At 39.4% G+C, this 18,226-nt stretch overlaps 1 protein-coding gene across 10 annotated transcripts in view; it reads left to right on the plus strand.

Moving 5' to 3' along the window:
* Positions 1–18,226, plus strand: part of FRY (FRY microtubule binding protein) — a 445,567-nt gene that overhangs the window by 254,525 nt on the left and 172,816 nt on the right. For all 10 annotated transcript variants that reach the window (XM_045051411.1, XM_045051389.1, XM_045051146.1 and 7 more), the window contains one exon: positions 14,845–14,984. In XM_045051411.1, coding sequence (XP_044907346.1) covers positions 14,845–14,984 — 140 coding nt within the window. The remainder of the gene's footprint in view (positions 1–14,844; positions 14,985–18,226) is intronic.

An 18,226-nucleotide genomic window follows, 5' to 3' on the forward strand; every position in this document is an offset into this window, starting at 1 on the left:
TATTTTGGAAATGGGATAAGTTGTAGCTCTTTGCTTTTCCTTAAGAATGTAAATATGTGTCATCTGTCTTCCATAACTTTCCACTCTATTTTCTCTGTCTCTATTCTATCATATTCCCATCCTAGATATTCATATTCTAGAATATCACTGTCCTTTCCTAAAAAAAAAAATTTCTGCAACTTAATGTATATTTTTCTTTATTCTCTGGGAAAATAGTGCTTCTAAATGTTAACACTGCAGATAATGCTTATCCGAAATGATTTGGCTTAAACACAATTTCCCATTTATTATCCAGCCCTCTATTTCTGAATTTCAGCATTGTAGAAGAGATAGCCTTTGGAATTAGATAGACCTGGGTTTAAATCCTGACTTTGCCACTTAATTAGCGATAATACTTTTAACCTTGTTGCTCAGAATGTTGAAATGCACGATCTCTGCTCTGCCCCAGATCTTACTGAATCAGATTCTGCAGCTTAACAGGATCCCCAGGTGACCCATGCACACGTTAAAGCTTGAGCAGTACTGCTCTGTATCACATCTCTATGCAGGAAAGACCCTTCACAAGTGAATCAATAGTGAGATGGCCACTGAGAATTTTCAAATAAGACACGTAAGATTATCCTCTCGTCATTAAATCATAAATTTACAAATGAACCAAGAAAGAAGACAACCTACAAAGTCTATTTCACTTTGAAGAGATAGGGGCACCTGGGTGGCTCAGTTGGTTAAGCGTCTGAGTCTTGGTTTCGACTCAGGTCACGATCTTGCGGTTTCATGAGTTCGAGCCCCTTGTTGGGGTTGGGATTCTCTGTCTCCCTCTCTCTCTGCCCCTCCTCCACTCACGCTGTCTCTGTATCTCTCAAAATAAATAAACTTGAAAAAAAAGATAGCAAGACCCCCCCAGGCCATAAGGAATCTTGGCTGAAATTGGTCCACCTGTGCCCATTTACTGTTTCGCTACCAGATTGTAAGAATTGAGGTTCCATTGGCAATGCCATTGATGTATCAGGCTCTCTTAGTCTTTTGATATTAAACATTCAAATTAGCAATCCCCTTGTTCTAATACCAAGTGGTTGGATTTTACTCTGGATTCACACAGTATATGAAAAGAACATACTGGTGATACCACCTTGCATGCTATTGACTCCATTGCTGTGATGGTGGGAGCAATAGTAAGAGTGGAAGTGACGTTCGTGTAGTACTTGCCATAGGATGGGCACTATGCTAAGTATATCCATTGAACGGTATGCAGCTGGTCCCTGTTTAGAGAATACTCGATCAGTTTCTTCCTTTTGAACGTCACTGGCATGAATGACAGATTGCAGAGAGCTGGGCTTGTGCACGTTCAGTGCCTGATCCTGGACGGCCCTGTTTACTCCTCCACTTAACAAGCCCATGATCCATTTTTCTCTTGCTAGAAAGAGAAGCAAAAAAATCACGTGATACCGTATAATTTATGAAGCCCCTTCTCTCTCATTATCTCCACCGACATCAATCACTGCTTCCAACAACTCCGAGAAGAAGCCATCATCATCACCATCTCTATGTTACATTTCATGGAAATGAGTGTCAGAGACCTTGCCCAACACTATATGACTGAAGCCTGAAGGAGCCAAGTCTGGCATCCACATGTTTGGACTCTCAAGCCTGTGCTTTTTACTCTGTAACATGTTTATATGTCTAACAACTAAGTGTGTGTGGGGGGGGTGCCTGGGTGGCTCAGTCAGTTGAGCTTCCGACTTCGGCTCGAGCCCCATGTCAGGCTCTGTGCTGACAGCTCAGAGCCTGCAGCCTGCTTTGGATTCTGTGTCTCCCTCTCTCTCTGCCCCTCCCCCACTCACACTCTGTCTCTCTGTCCCTCTCTCAAAAATAAACAAACATTAAAATAAATTTTTAACTAAATTGGCACGAATTCAGAGGGGAGTTTTCAACAGGTAAGGGCTCTCAGATCCTGTATCAGTTAAGATTAGGTTTTACTGCAAATGACACATAAAATAACAGTGGCTTGAACAAGATAGTTTCTTTCTCTCTCATGTTCAAGAAGTACAAAGAAAATCAGTCTAGTATCTTTATATTATTTTTGTTTTCCGGTGCATGGCTTACATTCCCAAGGTCATCTCATGGTCTAGTTTGGCTTCTGGAGCTCAGCCATTACATCTGCATTCAGGCAGTAAGAAGGAGAAATAGGAAAAGAATTATAGGAAAATAAACAAATAAACCCCAAAACGCCCCAACATTGCACACACCACTTCTGTTCATATGCAGTTGATAAGATCTTTTTTTTAATTTTTTTTAACATTTATTTATTTTTGAGAGACAGAGACAGTGCATGAGCAGAGGAGGGGGGGGACCGAGAGAGAGAGAGAGAGAGAGAGAGAGAGAGAGAGAGAGGGAGACACAGAATCTGAAGCAGGCTCCAGGCTCTGAGCTGTTTATTAGCACAGAGCCTGGCACGGGGCTCGAACTCACGAACCACGAGACTATGACCTGAGCTGAAGTCGGACGCTCAACCGACTGAACCACCCAGGTGCCCCTTCAGTTGATAAGATCTTAGTCACATAGCCACACGTAGCTGGAGGAGAGATTGGGCAATTTTATTTTGGGCAATTATTCGTCCATCTAAAAATCAGTTATTTTATAAAAGCCTATTTTTTCCAAAATGTCCAATAAAGAATACTATTTACAGTTCTGTATACCTCTTTTTTTTTCCTACTGTGGAATATCCCTAGAATTTGTCAATTTTACCGTTTAAATTTTAAAATGTGTATATTTAGAGTTAAAGCTTTGTTTCCTTAAGTTTTCTTCTGTATCTTTTATATATAATTAACTCTTGGCTTCATATGTCTTAATCTAATCTAATGATAATCTAACCCTGTTTAGGATACACCTGGAAAGATGTCTAAACAGGATTTTTTAAAGCTCTGTAGGAGCGGGAGAAGACTCATACTAGTCACTGCTTTACACATTGAACAGCTTGGAATTTGTATTATTCCCAGAATTTGACTTTGGATCAAGTTCATATCCATGAAATTTGTACATTCTTACACAGCACCTAGCAGGCAGCAACCCTGCACCAAGCAGTATGCCAGCTGGTGGAAATAAACATGAAATGAACATGAAGAAAGCAGGGTACTGCCCTGGAGAGGCCCCTAATCTAATGGGCAAGACAGAGAGATATGATCAAACGGATTATAACCTCAGGCTAGAAAGTAAGCTCACCGTGGAAGGACCACGCATGGTGCGCCCCAGGTAGCAAGCTTTGCCCTGCACTAGGGAGCCAGCCAGGGATGGCTTCAGTCCCTGCTAGTGAGAAAGTCATACCAATAGTGAGAATTAATAAAGGGGGAAGAGATTTCCAATAGCATTTTGAAAACATATGCTGCCAGTAATTTATTTTAAGTGCCTAAATTAATTGTCACAGATTAGAAAGTAAAATGAGTAAAATATTGTCCTGGTGGCAATGTTCTTTATTATAGTAGACATTTATTAAAAGTGTGTGTGTGTGTGTGTGTGTGTGTGTGTGTGTGTGTGTGTGTGTGTGTGTCTGTCTGTAGGGGCTCCTGGGTGGCTCAGTCGGTTAAGCGTCCGACTTCGGCTCAGGTCATGATCTCACGGTCTGTGAGTTCGAGCTCTGTCGAGCCCGCGTCGGGCTCTGTGCTGACAGCTTTGAGCCTGGAGCCTGCTTCAGATTCTGTGTCTCCCTCTCTCTCTGCCCCTCCCCTGTTCATGCTCTGTCTCTCTCTGTCTCAAAAATACATAAACGTTAAATAAAAAGTGTGTGTGTGTGTGTGTGTGTGTGTGTGTGTGTGTGTGTGTACATGCACACAAAGCTCTGTGTGGGACAAAGAGATGTAAGGATGTGGTCCCTACATTCCAGGAGCTTCAGATCCAGAAGAGGTTAAGGCAGTGCACAGACCACTCTGACAGGGGTCCATGTGAGTAAGAAGTACCACATGGATGTTACAGACAGTAAACATCGTGAGATTTCAGTGAACAGAAGACATCACTTTAGGGCCGAGTGGCTGAAAAATCTTTCTAGAAGTGGATATAATTTGTCAGGTGCCTAAAACAATAGAAGCAACAGGATTTTGCCGGGTGTTGATGGTGAGGAGGATTGGAAATGTGCAAAGGTCCTGAACAGAAAAAGGACATTGAGTTATCTTTGAGGACTGATGAATGGCTCTATCAGTTGAGGCGGAAGATGTGTATTGTTAAAAGGTGATATTCAAAAAGAGACAACGTCATAACTCTCGTAGAAATATAAAAGGAACGTATGTGAAAGATTTTACTTAACTCATTTTTAATGAGGAAGTTACAGCCAGTTTAAAAGAGAACCCCCAAATGGACACATTTATAAGTCAGGAACATTGAAATGAATGTGCAGTCAGAGGCAAAAGTGGCTTCTTTCACCGTGGGAGAGTGAAGTCAATTAACTGAACCGTCACTGGGCAGTGTTTTTTTTCTTTCTGTAGAAAAGAATCTCTGGCATTGCTATCAGTTGTCTATCATATGCACAATTTTATTTTATTTTTTTTAATTTTTTTTAATGTTTTATTTATTTTTGAGACAGAGAGAGACAGAGCATGAACGGGGGAGGGGCAGAGAGAGAGGGAGACACAGAATCTGAAGCAGGCTCCAGGCTCTGAGCCATCAGCCCAGAGCCCAACGCGGGGCTTGAACTCACGGACCGCGAGATCATGACCTGAGCCGAAGTTGGACGCTTAACCGACTGAGCCTCATATGCACAATTTTAAAATAGCTCAAAGGCGTTAAAAGGTGCAGAGTGCCTGCAGACTTAAATTAGACAACCCCCAGAGAGGTGAGCTCTGAACAATGCATCGTTTTCTACTGAGACACAAAATTTTCCGGCTGGCCTCCAGTGTTAGGGATCAGACTGTGGAGGACTTTTAATGGCAGTGGGTGGGACTTTCTCTCATACATACTGGGTGTCAAATGGATCAAAGTGGCAACTTGATGTTAACCCCCAGGTAGCAGGTTCATGAATGGAGAGATCCTTGAAGTTGGGAGGCATTTGGGGAGTTTGAGTATTATGATAAAGATTTGACCCCACATAGGCCCAAACTGAGATGGAGACAATGGAACTGGAAAGAATGTATGTAAAATTATATAAGAAGAATCAATATTGGTTGAGAGAAATAAAAAGTAACTGTAGTTTTCAACCATGATTTGGAACCACTTCTGTTCAATTCAACAAATACTGAGTGCCCAAGCGTACTAGGATCTGTGCAAGGTTCTGGGGTTACAAAATCAGTAAGATAGGGTTCCTGCCCTCTAGGAATTCTCAATCCCAGGAAGAAGACCGATATCCAAACAAATGATAGTGCAAAGCGAATGCTATAGCAGAGGTATATTTCAAGTGCTATGGGAACTCAGGTTAGGGGGGCAGTTAACGATGCTTGGAAGGTGGACAGGTGTGTCACAGGAAGCCACCAAGGCACAGGGGCATTTTAAAGATCTCTGTCATCCAGATGAAATGGGTTGCATCATGCCAGGCAGGAACTGCATGGACCAAGAAGTTGAGATTTGAAGAGTGGCCTGAGAGAAAAGGTGGCCGGGAAAGTGCAAAAGCCTCAGAAGATTCAGCTTTCTAAGGCAGAGCTGGCCCATGATGGCAGCAGAACAGAGACCCTCACGGAACGGTGAGACGTTAGCAGCCACGAGCCCCCTGGACACCAGCGATGAGAAAGCCTTTTGCTGCAGTGTTATTCGCTGACATACAGAACGCATTTTCATAGCTGGTAGATTAATATTCAATAGTTTGAAAAACTTACGTTTGAGCTAAGTCACGCTAGCTGATTATGACTGGCAACACTGAAATTAAAAGGCGGTGTACCAGGGCATCATCATGGCGCTGGTGATGAGTTCCCTGTCTGTGGTCTGTTGGAGAGGGTCCTCTGAATGAAAGGTGAGCTCCCTATTTGAACCTCAAGTGAAATCTTTCTTCTGCTATCCAAGTTTATAGATATCCTTTTTAAATATAAAGTCCAAGGCATTTTATTTTGGGTTCTCAGATGACCCAGTAGCTTGCCTATGATGAGTGTGGACCTGGGTTAAAGGCCACCAGGTGCAGCGGAGATATCGAGTTAACCCATTTTAAAAAGTGAAAAACGGTACTCCAAAGTAACCCTCACCTGAAGAAGTATGGGACCCTCACCTGGTGGAGGATGTACCAATGACAGTCGGTAGCTACATGACACACAGAGATGAAAATTGTGGCTCTTGAAAAAAGTAATAACGGAATCTTCATCATCTCATATACCTTCCAGCTACATGTGCTTTCTTGTCAATTTTCTCTGCCCTTGGTTTTTAGACTTTTGCTTCTATCTCATTATGACCAAAACGTGCAGTAAGTTAAATGATACAAGCAATTGTATACCGTATGATGTTTTCTATTTGAAGAATTACTCCGATTTTGTTTCTTAAAACAGTCATGATCAGTAAGTGAAAGTTATTTCCTCTCGATGTGGTAAAGGACGATTACTCCCCAAAGGAGCTTGTGCCAGTACAACTAGAATTAGAATCCAAATCCTTATTTTCGCAGGTGAACGGTCTTAATGTGCTTCAGCACTGCATAAGTAATCATATGGGAGATAAGAGAGTATATAAGGTACATAAGACTGGCCGCATCACCGAATCCTGAGAAAGAAAGCGGTTCAAGGAGAACCCGAGAAAGAGTGTCATTTGCTCACGAGACTTGGAGGGGGATGACTACAAAAGGCCATTGGTTGGCCAGTAGGCTTGCCCTTTCTGATCTTTTCTGTAAATTGTCGGGAGTGTGGCAAGCACAGAAACCAGATGTCTGAGATGAAGAAGTGAGGCAGGAAGAGGAAGCATCACCAATACTTGGCTGATTTGGAATTTGGCCAGAAGAACAGGTTATCTGGTGAGAGAGGGGAGAACAGAATCAAATGAGACCTGTGTGTGTTTTACAGAACCGTCTTGTGCTGAATGACCTACAAGAGCTTAACACCGTATCTTTTGCCAATGGTTGTGTCCATTTTTCATTCGCATTTGGGCTCAATGTTTTCTGATGATTGAGGTTCCTGAAAGTCTGATATGTACATCAACTGGGCTCCCAGTAATTGGTTTTATTCAACCTATTCATTCTGGTTCCATAATAGTTGCCGTGTCAGTGTCCTTTCCCAGAGTGAGCTGTTGCCTGCAGCAAACTCGGGGAGCCTGGTGTTACCTACCTTTCTTTTATGGGGCTAATGTAGGACCAGCATTGCTTGGAGACCTCTACAAGTGAACATTTGGAATGTACCGCATTGGCAGCTCCTAGAGCCAGAAAAGTGTGAGAACACACACCAAGCTGCAAGTGTTCTTATTTTTTTTTTAAGTTTTTTTTTTGTTTTTTGGTTTTTTTGGTTTGTTTTTTTTTTTTTTTTGAGAGAAACAGAGACAGGGGCAGTAGGGTAGAGATGGAGAGGGGGAGAAAGCGAGAATCCCAAGCAGGCTCCACACCGTCAGCACAGAGCCCAATGACGGGCTGGACACGAACCGTGAGATCATGACCTGAGCTGAGACCAAGAGTCAGACGTTTAACCAACTGAGCCACCCAGGTGTCCCTAAAAGCTACAAGGGTTCTAAATGGAGGCCTTAGTAGTTTGTGCTTGGATCAGATACAGGTGGGTCCTTTTTTTTTTTTTTTTTTTTTTTTTTTTACAATATGCCTGAAAGCACCATTTATCAGCTGTCATAAATAAAATTTTGTCAATAATTTCTATCATTCATTCTGTTATTAACTTAGTCTAAGATCCTTTCAAAGTCAAAAATTTTTATGTCTGGGCTTCAGTTTCAATATTTAGAAATAGAAGAGGAAAATAGATGTTTTCGAAGGTCTATTATGTGCCCCACACTTTATAGTATCTCATTTTTTACTCTTCCTAAAACCCCAGTGAGGTTAAGTATTCTTCAGTCCCATTTCACAGTGGGAAACATGGAGCCTCAGAGAAATGGACACGTCCAAGCTCGTGCAGCCAATGAAGGGCAGAACTGTAACTTGAACTTAGGACCATCTGATCTTCTCAATACACTGATGAGATTATGAAAATGTAGCTTGTGAAGGATCAGTCATCTGTGCTGAGAACATTATTTAATGCAGCTATTTGCAATTCAGTGTGACCAGTGCTGTCTCTATAAATTTCATATAATTTGCTCAGACATTCCAAGTAACTTCTATGGGGTTTTCTTCTAGACATTATATGTTTACATACTTTTGTAGTGCCTTAGTTTCTTAATACATTAAAAATACCATCTACAAACAAGAAACATGGTAAAGCAAGCCCATACATCTATAATAGAGTGAAAATAGCTTTTTACTATCTTGGGCAGCAATAATTTTTCTGGAAAGGAAGCAGGTGAAAGTCTAGTGCTTCAACACTGATTCTAATGCTACAGTTCCACCAAAATCTATTTAAAACGTAGAAGTGAAAAACGTCAGCAATTGAGAGTAAAAACAAATTAACTGACGTTGGATTCACATTAGTGTTTTTCAGTGGTTCTTAAATTATTCTCCCGTGGAACGTGGTGTTCCACAAAATAGACCAGGATATCAAAGTCATATAATAAAGATCTTTTCCTAATTTGCATGAAAAATATAATACACAGATTTGTATAATTTTAAGTTTTTGTAATATTCTTAAGCCTCTGGTATATGTCATCACTGATTGCTATAATCTAGCACTGGTACGATATATGATCCAGTAAAAAAATTGCATTTGGATTACTTCCACAGATCAACATTTTGTGGTAGTTCATAGACAGTAACCTGACCCCCCGGGGCTTGGCCACCTGAACTAGTTTGAAAAATTAAACTATCAGTGAAGTTACTTTAAAATTATTCACTAAACACACCCCTTGGGGCAAGTCAACCTTGTTACTGGAAGATACGGAATGACTCCACCGAGTAATCATTCAAATATTTATGTAAAGTTTCCTTCTTTGCATTCAGCAACTATAATAAAATGCTTATGAAAAATTAATGCCTTCCCTACAGCATAATGGACGTCTCTTTTAGCCTATTTATACATAAAATGCCAAAATAAACATTAAGAAAACATTTGCAAAGTACATTTAGTATTCCCCTCTATCCCCTCCCCCCAAAGCAAAACACCAGTATGAAATAGTTCTGTGATTCTGTGCAATTCATCTCCTCAAGCTCCACAGTACCTAGCTCATCTATGATGGAAGAATATGATCATTTAAATGCAACAAGAACATCTTTGTAAATGGGCCTGCCCCCTTTCAACAGCAACACAGAGCTAGAATTCATCTCGCCATTGGCTCTGCTTCCCGTAAATGAAGGAGTTGAGTAACCAAGAAGCCAGCTAGACCTTCCTCCCTTCCTGAGCTTTGAGGGCCAGGTCTTTGCAAATTCCACCCTTCCTTCCTGACAAGCCTGGACTTTAACAGTAACAGGGCAGTAACAGAGAGATGGAAAAAACACATACATCCACCCAGTGCTGACCTTTCTTCTCTTCTACGATGGTCTCGATGTATTTGCCGTGGAAAGTATGTCCAGTAGATATAATACCAAGAATGGCTTCACGATGACTTTTTAATGGGTAAAAAAAAAATTATGGCTGAGGTTTAAAGAATACTGTTGACATTCTCTATGGAGAATGTGGGTTACATCTAAGTGAGTGAAGCTGCTAAACATTGTGAGCTCTACCCAGAGACAATTAGGGGACAAATGTAGGTTTATATCTCCTTTCTGGGTCTGTAGTAAATGAGAGAAGCATGTAAATCTCCCACATAGGTGTTTTCTAAATAAACTTTTTTTTATTTTTGAATAGTTTTTAATCTACAGAAAGCTTGCAAAGATAGTACAGACAGTTGTCCTGTTCCCACACCCAGTTTCTTTTATTAACATCTTACGTTACCATGTACATTTGTCACAATAAGAAACCAACATCAGTGCATCATTATTAACTAAATTCTGGATTTGTATTTTATTTGTTTTTCGTTATTGTTATTTGTTTTATCTCTTTTCTGTTCCAGGATACTGTCTAGGATACCACATCATATTTAGTCATCATGTCTCCTTAAGTCCTGTCCAGACTTACACAAGTATTTTTAAATTACTGAAATATGTTAGTAGATGGTTGGGGATTTTATTACACATGTGATAATTAAGGCAGAATTAACCTATGGTGAAGGACTCCAAATTCTGGGTTTTTTCCCCTTCTGGGAGGAACCCCTTTCAGTTCCCAATTCAAAATATCTTAGATGGTAGTGATTGGAGAAGTATCCTTTTTTGTGCTTGGGTAGCTTAGAGAGAACTAGTAAATTAACCCCTTGACATGCCATAATTTGCTTTGTTCCCCAAATTTACCACTGTTACATCCATAGGAGCAACGGGAAGATACGTCGTGGCTGTGGATATTACAGTGTGGGGGGGAGCGAGGATAGGGTCTCTTTTTAAAAAAATAGTTCGATATTTTTCAATTAAAAACTGATGGTGACTCGGTTCACAGGGCGGGCAGAATGCAATAGCCTATTGATACTTAACTTCTATTAAACCATAGCTAGCGACAGTGTACAATTTTGTGTATGTACATATAACCATAATTACAAGACAGCAAGAAATAAGGCTCTCAAGAAACAGAATCTGAGGAAGGACACATAATTGTCCTGTTCAATCTTGGAGCTTCTTTTAAAGGTGACAGTGGAAAGTCCCATTGACAGGAAGCTCTTCAACTCCCATTGCTCTAGTTTCCTTTATAAAAAGAAGTTAAGCCTCGCCTGCTTAACTCAGAAACATTTTAAGTTAACTAAGGTTTTCCATTTCTCCTGCCACTTCCCGGCTCAAGCTGTGATAACTGTGTGCCTGGAACTGTTGCAGTAACCTCATTCAATTCGAGAGTGCGTGTGTGCCTGCGTGTGTGTGTGTGTGCGTGTGTGTGTCTGTTCTGACCACCTCTGTTGGCACTGACCACCTATTGGCAAACACCCTTGGTCTAACCTACACATCACTGCTGGATTAAACTTCCCCAGCGTTTCTATGGGCACATTTTCCTATTCAGAAATCTTTAGGGGCTTCCCATTTTTTAGAGAAGAAAACTGTAATTTTTCAGACTAGCATTAAGTAACTTCTCTGATTTAGTTCCAGCTTAAAATTTCCAACATTATTTTTCTTCTTTCTGATATACCCAAGTCCCTGCACCAGCCAAATATGCCTTCTTTCGGTTCACTCAAAACCTTCATTAAATTAATCACTGTAATTATTATGAACAAACAATTATTGTGTGCCTTCATTACCATAGGCTTCCTGCCTTGAGTCTTTGCTTAGCTTTCTTCTTGACTCTTGTCTCAAATTTATCCCCTTTCTAAAAAAGGCCCAGGTAAAATCCTACCTTCATTTCTCTTCAACTCTCACCTACCCCCTTCCTCTAGTGATCTCCGTCCTGACAACTTGCAGGGTCTACATGCACTCTCAGTATGTTGGTTTACCTACCCCTGGTTGTGTTTGCTATATGCATACTTACGTAGTGTCCGTGCCAAGTGCAAACCTCACCAATTAAACGTTTTTTTATTCTTCTTCCATGTAACATATGATGAATATTTTCATGTCATTAGATATTTTTGAAGTGTGATTTTTAATGGTTTCATAGGTAGTCTGCCTCACATTCCACATTGTATTAAGATATGTAGTTGGACATTTAGATGTCCCGTTTTTTTCTATAATATAATGCTGTCCTGAACATTCTTGCTCATCTCTAATTATGTATTTGAGATAAATTCCTAGGAATGGGCTTCTTGAGAAGCATTTATGAAGTTCTTGATCACATTTCCAAATTTCCTCCCGATATGTTGTACCAACATTTTCTTCTATCAGCAGTGTTGGAGATGCCTATGTTATCATTGTCTCATTGGCACCGCAGGTCATAATTTGTCTGTAAGAAATCTTGTCGGGGGGCACATGGGGGGCTCAGTCGGCTAAGCGTCTGACTCTTGATTTTGGCTGAGGTCATGATCTTACAGTCATGAGACCAAGCCCCACGTCAGGCTCTATGCTAGTACGCTGGGTGTGGAATCTGCTGAAGATTCTCCCTCTCCCTCCCTCTGCCCCTCCTCCACTTGTGTGTGGGCTCTCTCTCTCTCTCTCTCTCTCTCTCTCTCTCTCTCTCTCTCATATCTGTTTGCCATCTGTTTGTCTCCTTTGGAAAAAAAATGCCTGTTTAGGTCCTCTGCCCATTTTTAGTTGGATTGTTTGGTGGGTTTCTTGTGTTGAGTTGTAGAAGTGTTTAATATATTTTGTATGTTGACTCCTTCTCAGATATGCAAGTATCTTCTCCCATTCAGTAGGTTGCCTTTTCATTTTGTTGATGGTTTAGTCCCACGAGTTTATTTTTGCTTTTGTTTCCCATGCCCAAAGAGACATATCTAGAAATACGTTGCTACAGCTGATGTCAGAGAAATTACTGTCTATGCTTTCTTCTAGAAGGTTTGTGGTTTTATGTTTCCCATTTAAGTGTCTTTAATCCAATTTGAGTTTATTTTTGTGTAAGAAAGTGGTCCAGTTTCGTTCCTCTGCATGTAGCTGTCCAGTTTTCCCAGCACCATTTATTGAAGAGACTCTTTTCCCCATTTTGTATTCATGCCTCCCTTGTCACTGATTAATTGGCCATATAGGCGTGGGTTTCTTTCTGTGCTCTCTATTCTGTTCCATTGATTTATGTGTCTGTTTTTGTGCCGGTACCATACTGTTTTGATTACTACAGCTTTGTAGTGTATCTTCAAATCTGGAATTGTGATACCTCCAGCTTTGTTCTTCTTTTTCAAGATGGCTTTGGCCAATTAGTATCTTTTGAAGTTCCATAAAAATAGTATTATTTTCCTAGTATTATTATTCTAGTTCTGTGAAAAATGCTCTTGGTATTTTGATAAGAATTTCATTGAATCTGTAGATTGCTGTCAGTAGTATGGATGTTGCAACAATATTAATTCTTACAATCCATGAAGATGAAATATCTTTCCTTTGTGTCTTCTTCAGTTTCTTTCATCAGTGTCCTAATAGTTCTTTCATATCCTTGATTAAGTTTATTCCTAGGTATTTTATTCTGTTTCATGCAATTGTAAATGGAGTTGTTTTCTTAATTTTTCTTTCCCTACTTTGTTATTAGTGTGTAGAAATTCAGCTGATTTCTGTGTATTGATTTTGTTTTATTTTTTTTTTAATTTTTTTTTCAACGTTTATTTATTTTTGGGACAGAGAGAGACAGAGCATGAACAGGGGAGGGGCAGAGAGAGAGGGAGACACAGAATCGGAAACAGGCTCCAGGTTCTGAGCCATCAGCCCAGAGCCCGACGCGGGGCTCGAACTCACGGACCGCGAGATCGTGACCTGGCTGAAGTCTGACGCTTAACCGACTGCGCCACCCAGGCGCCCCTCTGTGTATTGATTTTGTATGCTGTGACTTTTCTGAATTATTTTATTGCTTCGAATAGTTTTTCAGTGGAGTCTTTAGGGTTATATATATGTATGTATATAGCCATACCATGTAAATGGTATGTATATAGCCATACATATATGTATATGATATGTATATATCATATGTATATGGTATCATGTCATCTGCAATTAGTGACAGCCTTACTTCTTTCTTACCAACATGGATGCCTTTTATTTTTCTCATCTGCTTGCTGTGGCTAGGCCTTCTAGAACTCTGTTGAATAATGGACATCCTTGTTTTATTCCTGATCTTAAAGGAAAGCTCCCAGTTTTCACCACAGAGTATGATGTTATCTGTGGGTTTTCCACGTATGGCCCTTATAATGTTGGGGTATGTTCCCTCTAAACCCACTTCATTAAGCGTTTTTATCATAAATGATGTCAAATTTTGTCAAATGTTTTTTCTGCATCTACTGAGATGATCATATGATTATTTATCCTTTATTTCGTTAATGTGGTGTATCATGTTTATTGCTTGGTGAATATTGAACCAACCTTTCATCCCCAGAACAGAATATTTTAATTTTGATGACTTTCAGTTTCAAATTATCATGGACTTTGCTCTTGATGTGTTACTTAAGGAATCCTAGGCTGACCCAGAGTCACAAAGATTTTTCTCCCACGTTTTCTTCAGAAGTTTTACAGTTTAGGTTTTTTATATTATGGTTTTTTTCAGTTAATCTTTGTACATGGTATGAGATGGCAATTGAGGTTCATTTTTTCCATGATAAGTAGCAAAACATCATGAATCTTTCCAGAAAAGGAAATTGGAATAACTCGTCTCTCAAAGACATGTTTGTTGTTTAAAAAAGAGGGGAGTGGTTTGCCTTCAAGGTGATAGACAATAAATTATTGCTGCTGGTTCTTGAATCTAATTTGGAGCCTACCTCAGATGAGTGAATGAATGATTATGGGCAGAAAACCATACATTATGTTACATTACCACTTGGGTTGTTTGGGAGCTAGGCTTGCTTATTTCCCCTAAACAATTAATGTGATTGTGTCAATTAATGTTTTTATTTCTACAACAAGCATTTTTGAGACCTAAGGAGTACAAGGCACTGTACTTCTTGGACGGTGTGGGAAAATAATTTCTCTGCAGTCCATGAATAACCTGTGTGCAATTAACATCTGACTTCTAGAATGAAAGGAAGTCAAAGTAATTAACTTTCTTGAACCACAAAATGATTATATAAGGAACATCTGTAAACATTAAGATTTGGCCTCTTGGGAATGTACTCATAAAGATTGTTAAGGGAAAGGTGCGATACATAAGAAATATAGCTTGGAGTTATTTGTGAAATGAAAAGTATTTCAGTAATTGCCAGAGCCACCAAAGCCTTTTTATCACCTCTTTTTCTCTGTAGGTCATCAGCTCAATGAGCTCCCTTTCTGAGTACTGCCTGCCTTCCATTCTGCGTACATTATTTGACTGGTATAAAAGGCAAAATGGCATTGAGGATGAATCACATGAATACAGACCAAGAACAAGCAATAAATCAAAAAGGTACATTTCTTATGTGTAGGAATTATGAGGATCTTCCTTCCTTCCTTCCTTCCTTCCTTCCTTCCTTCCTTCCTTCCTTCCTTCCTTCCTTCTTTCTCTCTTTCAGAAACATAAATCAAAATGGGATTTATGCAGCATCTAAATCTTCCTGCCTATGCATGGATACCTAGCAGGTGCACATGGATACCTAGCAGGTGGCACAGGTGGCCCCTTGTCTAGCAGTGGGAGTGCTAGTCACTGCCACTTGTCACAGATTGAAAAGACACACTCAGCCTTATTTTGACATTGGTGGGGCAGGTGTAAAGGGCCCTAGATTACCTTGCTACTTTCCTGAGCCCTTTCTCTTCCAGTCTGCACCTAAAAGCAGAAAGGCTGTAGCAGGCCCCACATGGTGCTGCCTAGTCCTTGTTAGGAACTTTGAGCGCCTGGTGTGCCGTCATGGGAAGGAGGCTGGACAGGACCTTAGCAGTAGGCCTGGAGGTGCCATCCATGAGCCCTGTGACTTTGGGCAGCTCACGACCTCTCTGTACTTTAGTCTCTTCACTAGCGAAACAGGGAAGTCAGATTACCTCATCACGAACTTCCCTTGCAGCCGACATTTGTATTATTCTGTGCTCCCCCTTCTCTTATGGATTTGAAAAGTGGAACTTGCTGCTACATGAACCCTTTAGCAACCATAAAATTTAAGATTCTTTTACTGTCAAATGAAGGTGCCATCCCCCCAAAGTTTACATAAATCTATGGAATTCATATGTTTGAAATATAAGTAAATATAAGAAAGTTGACTATATTTACCTTTTCTTAAAAAAAAGATTATTTTAAAAACATCTCCATATGAATTGATGGTGCACTTTTTAAAACAGTAAAGACAGAAATGAATCATTCAGAAAATCAGATATTAACTACTTCTTGTGAGTGATTTATGTCTCTCATTATTTCTTGACACTTCTAATGCTTTTTTAAAAATATCCACTTCTCAATGTCATGAAATGAATTACATTTCATCCAAAGTTGTGATTTCATTTTATAACATGCTTGAGTTTATGCAAGATTCAATCATTTGTTAATCATTTTGTTTGGGAGAGAAATTAATAACTTTTTATATTGAATCTTTTTTTAGTTGAAGACGGGGAATTTTTTATTAAGATATAACTTATACCTGGCAAAATTCATTCTTTTAAAGTGCGTAATTCTGTGTTTTTTAGTATATTCACAAGGTTGTACAGCCATCACCACTAATTCCAGAACATTTCATAACCCTGAAAAGAAATCTCATACTAATTAGCAGTCTCTTCTCACAAATATTTTTTTGATATATCAAATTTGAAAGGTAAAGTCTCAATTCTAAAATTGGTTCAGACTGTGAGATTAATAAATTAATGGTATCATTTTATTATTCTTCCCATATTACATGTTAGTTTATGAGTAGATATTAAACCTTTCCTTGGGGATGAAGAATGGGGCAGTTTTAATTGAATTAAGTGAGTTTTAGTTTTGTTTCTCTGTTTTGTCATAATTTAGTTACTAAACCTAGATTTTCCATGAATTTATTTCTTTTTGTATTGAAAATGTTGAAAATGATTATATATATAATGTATATATTATTTTACTTTGTGTGTGTGTGTGTGTGTGTGTGTGTGTATATATATATATATATATATATATATTTTTTTTTTTTTTTTTTTAAGAGGCTCCATGCCCAACATGGGGCTTGAACTCACGACCCTGAGATCAAGAGTTGCATGTTACAGACTGAGCCAGCCAGGAACCCTTGAAAATAGTATTTTAAAACTCACGTTACTAATTGTTTTCAGGAGATCAGAGTAATTGCCAATATCAAATATAGCATCAGGACAGTGAAATTTGACTCAGCAGCATTTAATTAGCATTTGGACGTCCAAAATAAGAATGTGTGTTTGGGCGAAAGCCAAAAGAATGAGGGTATCTAGAGCATGATGTAGGTAATAATGAGAGTTTCTGTTACTAGGGGGAAAAAAAAGAGGAACTTTAGACAAAAGCGCAAGCAACCGAAAACAGTTAAGTGTGACAGATGTGTACTAGGGTTACAATTTCTAAGATTAGTATAATATCAACATTTTGACTGCCAAATAAATTTGTCAGATGCTGCTGGCTCCTGGCAGTTAGACCTCAAACCAGCAATAAAGTTGAATTCATTATTGGAAAAGTATAGGTCTTACTTTTATTTGAAAGCATAAATTGGCTCATTAAATAAAATAGAATCCGGGGTTTAAAGTTTTTTTCCCTGCCAAGAACTGCTACTTTTTCAAGGTCCTCTGGCCCCTTTTAAAGACCCTTATTGGCCATCCAACACAACCATTTTCTCTCTATTGCTGCTGGCCATCTTTGAAAGTTCTCCTTCCTTTCGGTCTTCAAACATCTTGTTTACTTATTCCATGCTATAATCTCTAGGTCAGGCTTGATGAATGTTCTTTTTTAAGGCAGTTGGATGTGTTTTCCTCTCCTCCAGCTGGCAGGAGCTCTTCCAAGTTCTAGTGGGTCTTGAACGACTTCAGATAGATGGTTTGGCCCAGTGCTCTCCCTCCTGGCAAGACTATTTGCAATAATCGTGAATGAATGAGCTCCTACCCTGTCCATACATTTCTCCTTGAGAGTTAGAGCTGCAACTTCCCTTGCTAACCCATTCTGTCACTCGCCAGCCTTTACTTGACTTGTTTATGGTTATAGAGCTTCTCCAGAAATTCTTTTTTATATCTTACATATCACCTTCCGTTCTTCTCATTCCCGTTGACTGAAGCAAAAAAAAATACTCCATATTTAAAATATTCTTGGGGTGCCTGGGTGGCTCAGTTGGTCCAACTTCAGCTTAGGTCATGATCTCACGATTTGTGGGTTCGAGCCCCGCGGCAGACTCTGTGCTGACGGCTTAGGGCCTGGAGCCTGCTTGGATTCTGTGTCTCCCTCTCTGTCTGGCACTCCCCTACTCATACTCTGTCTCTCTGTCTCTCAAAAAGAGACATATTTTAAATTAAAAAAATTTAAATTTAAATAAAAAATTTTAAATAAAAATTTAATAAAATTTAATAAAAAAATTTTAAATAAAAAATTTAAATTAAAAAAATATTTTTTTAATATTCTTGATTTATTTTGAAAATACCTGCCTGACAAGCCCAACTCTGGTCCTCCTTTCTCATTGCTTTTACTTAAAATTGCAAGGATGGAACATTTACATGTTTGAGAGACTATGCTAAACATATTACACG

Source organism: Felis catus, chromosome A1, assembly GCF_018350175.1.
Source record: "Felis catus isolate Fca126 chromosome A1, F.catus_Fca126_mat1.0, whole genome shotgun sequence".
Lineage (NCBI taxonomy): Eukaryota > Metazoa > Chordata > Mammalia > Carnivora > Felidae > Felis > Felis catus.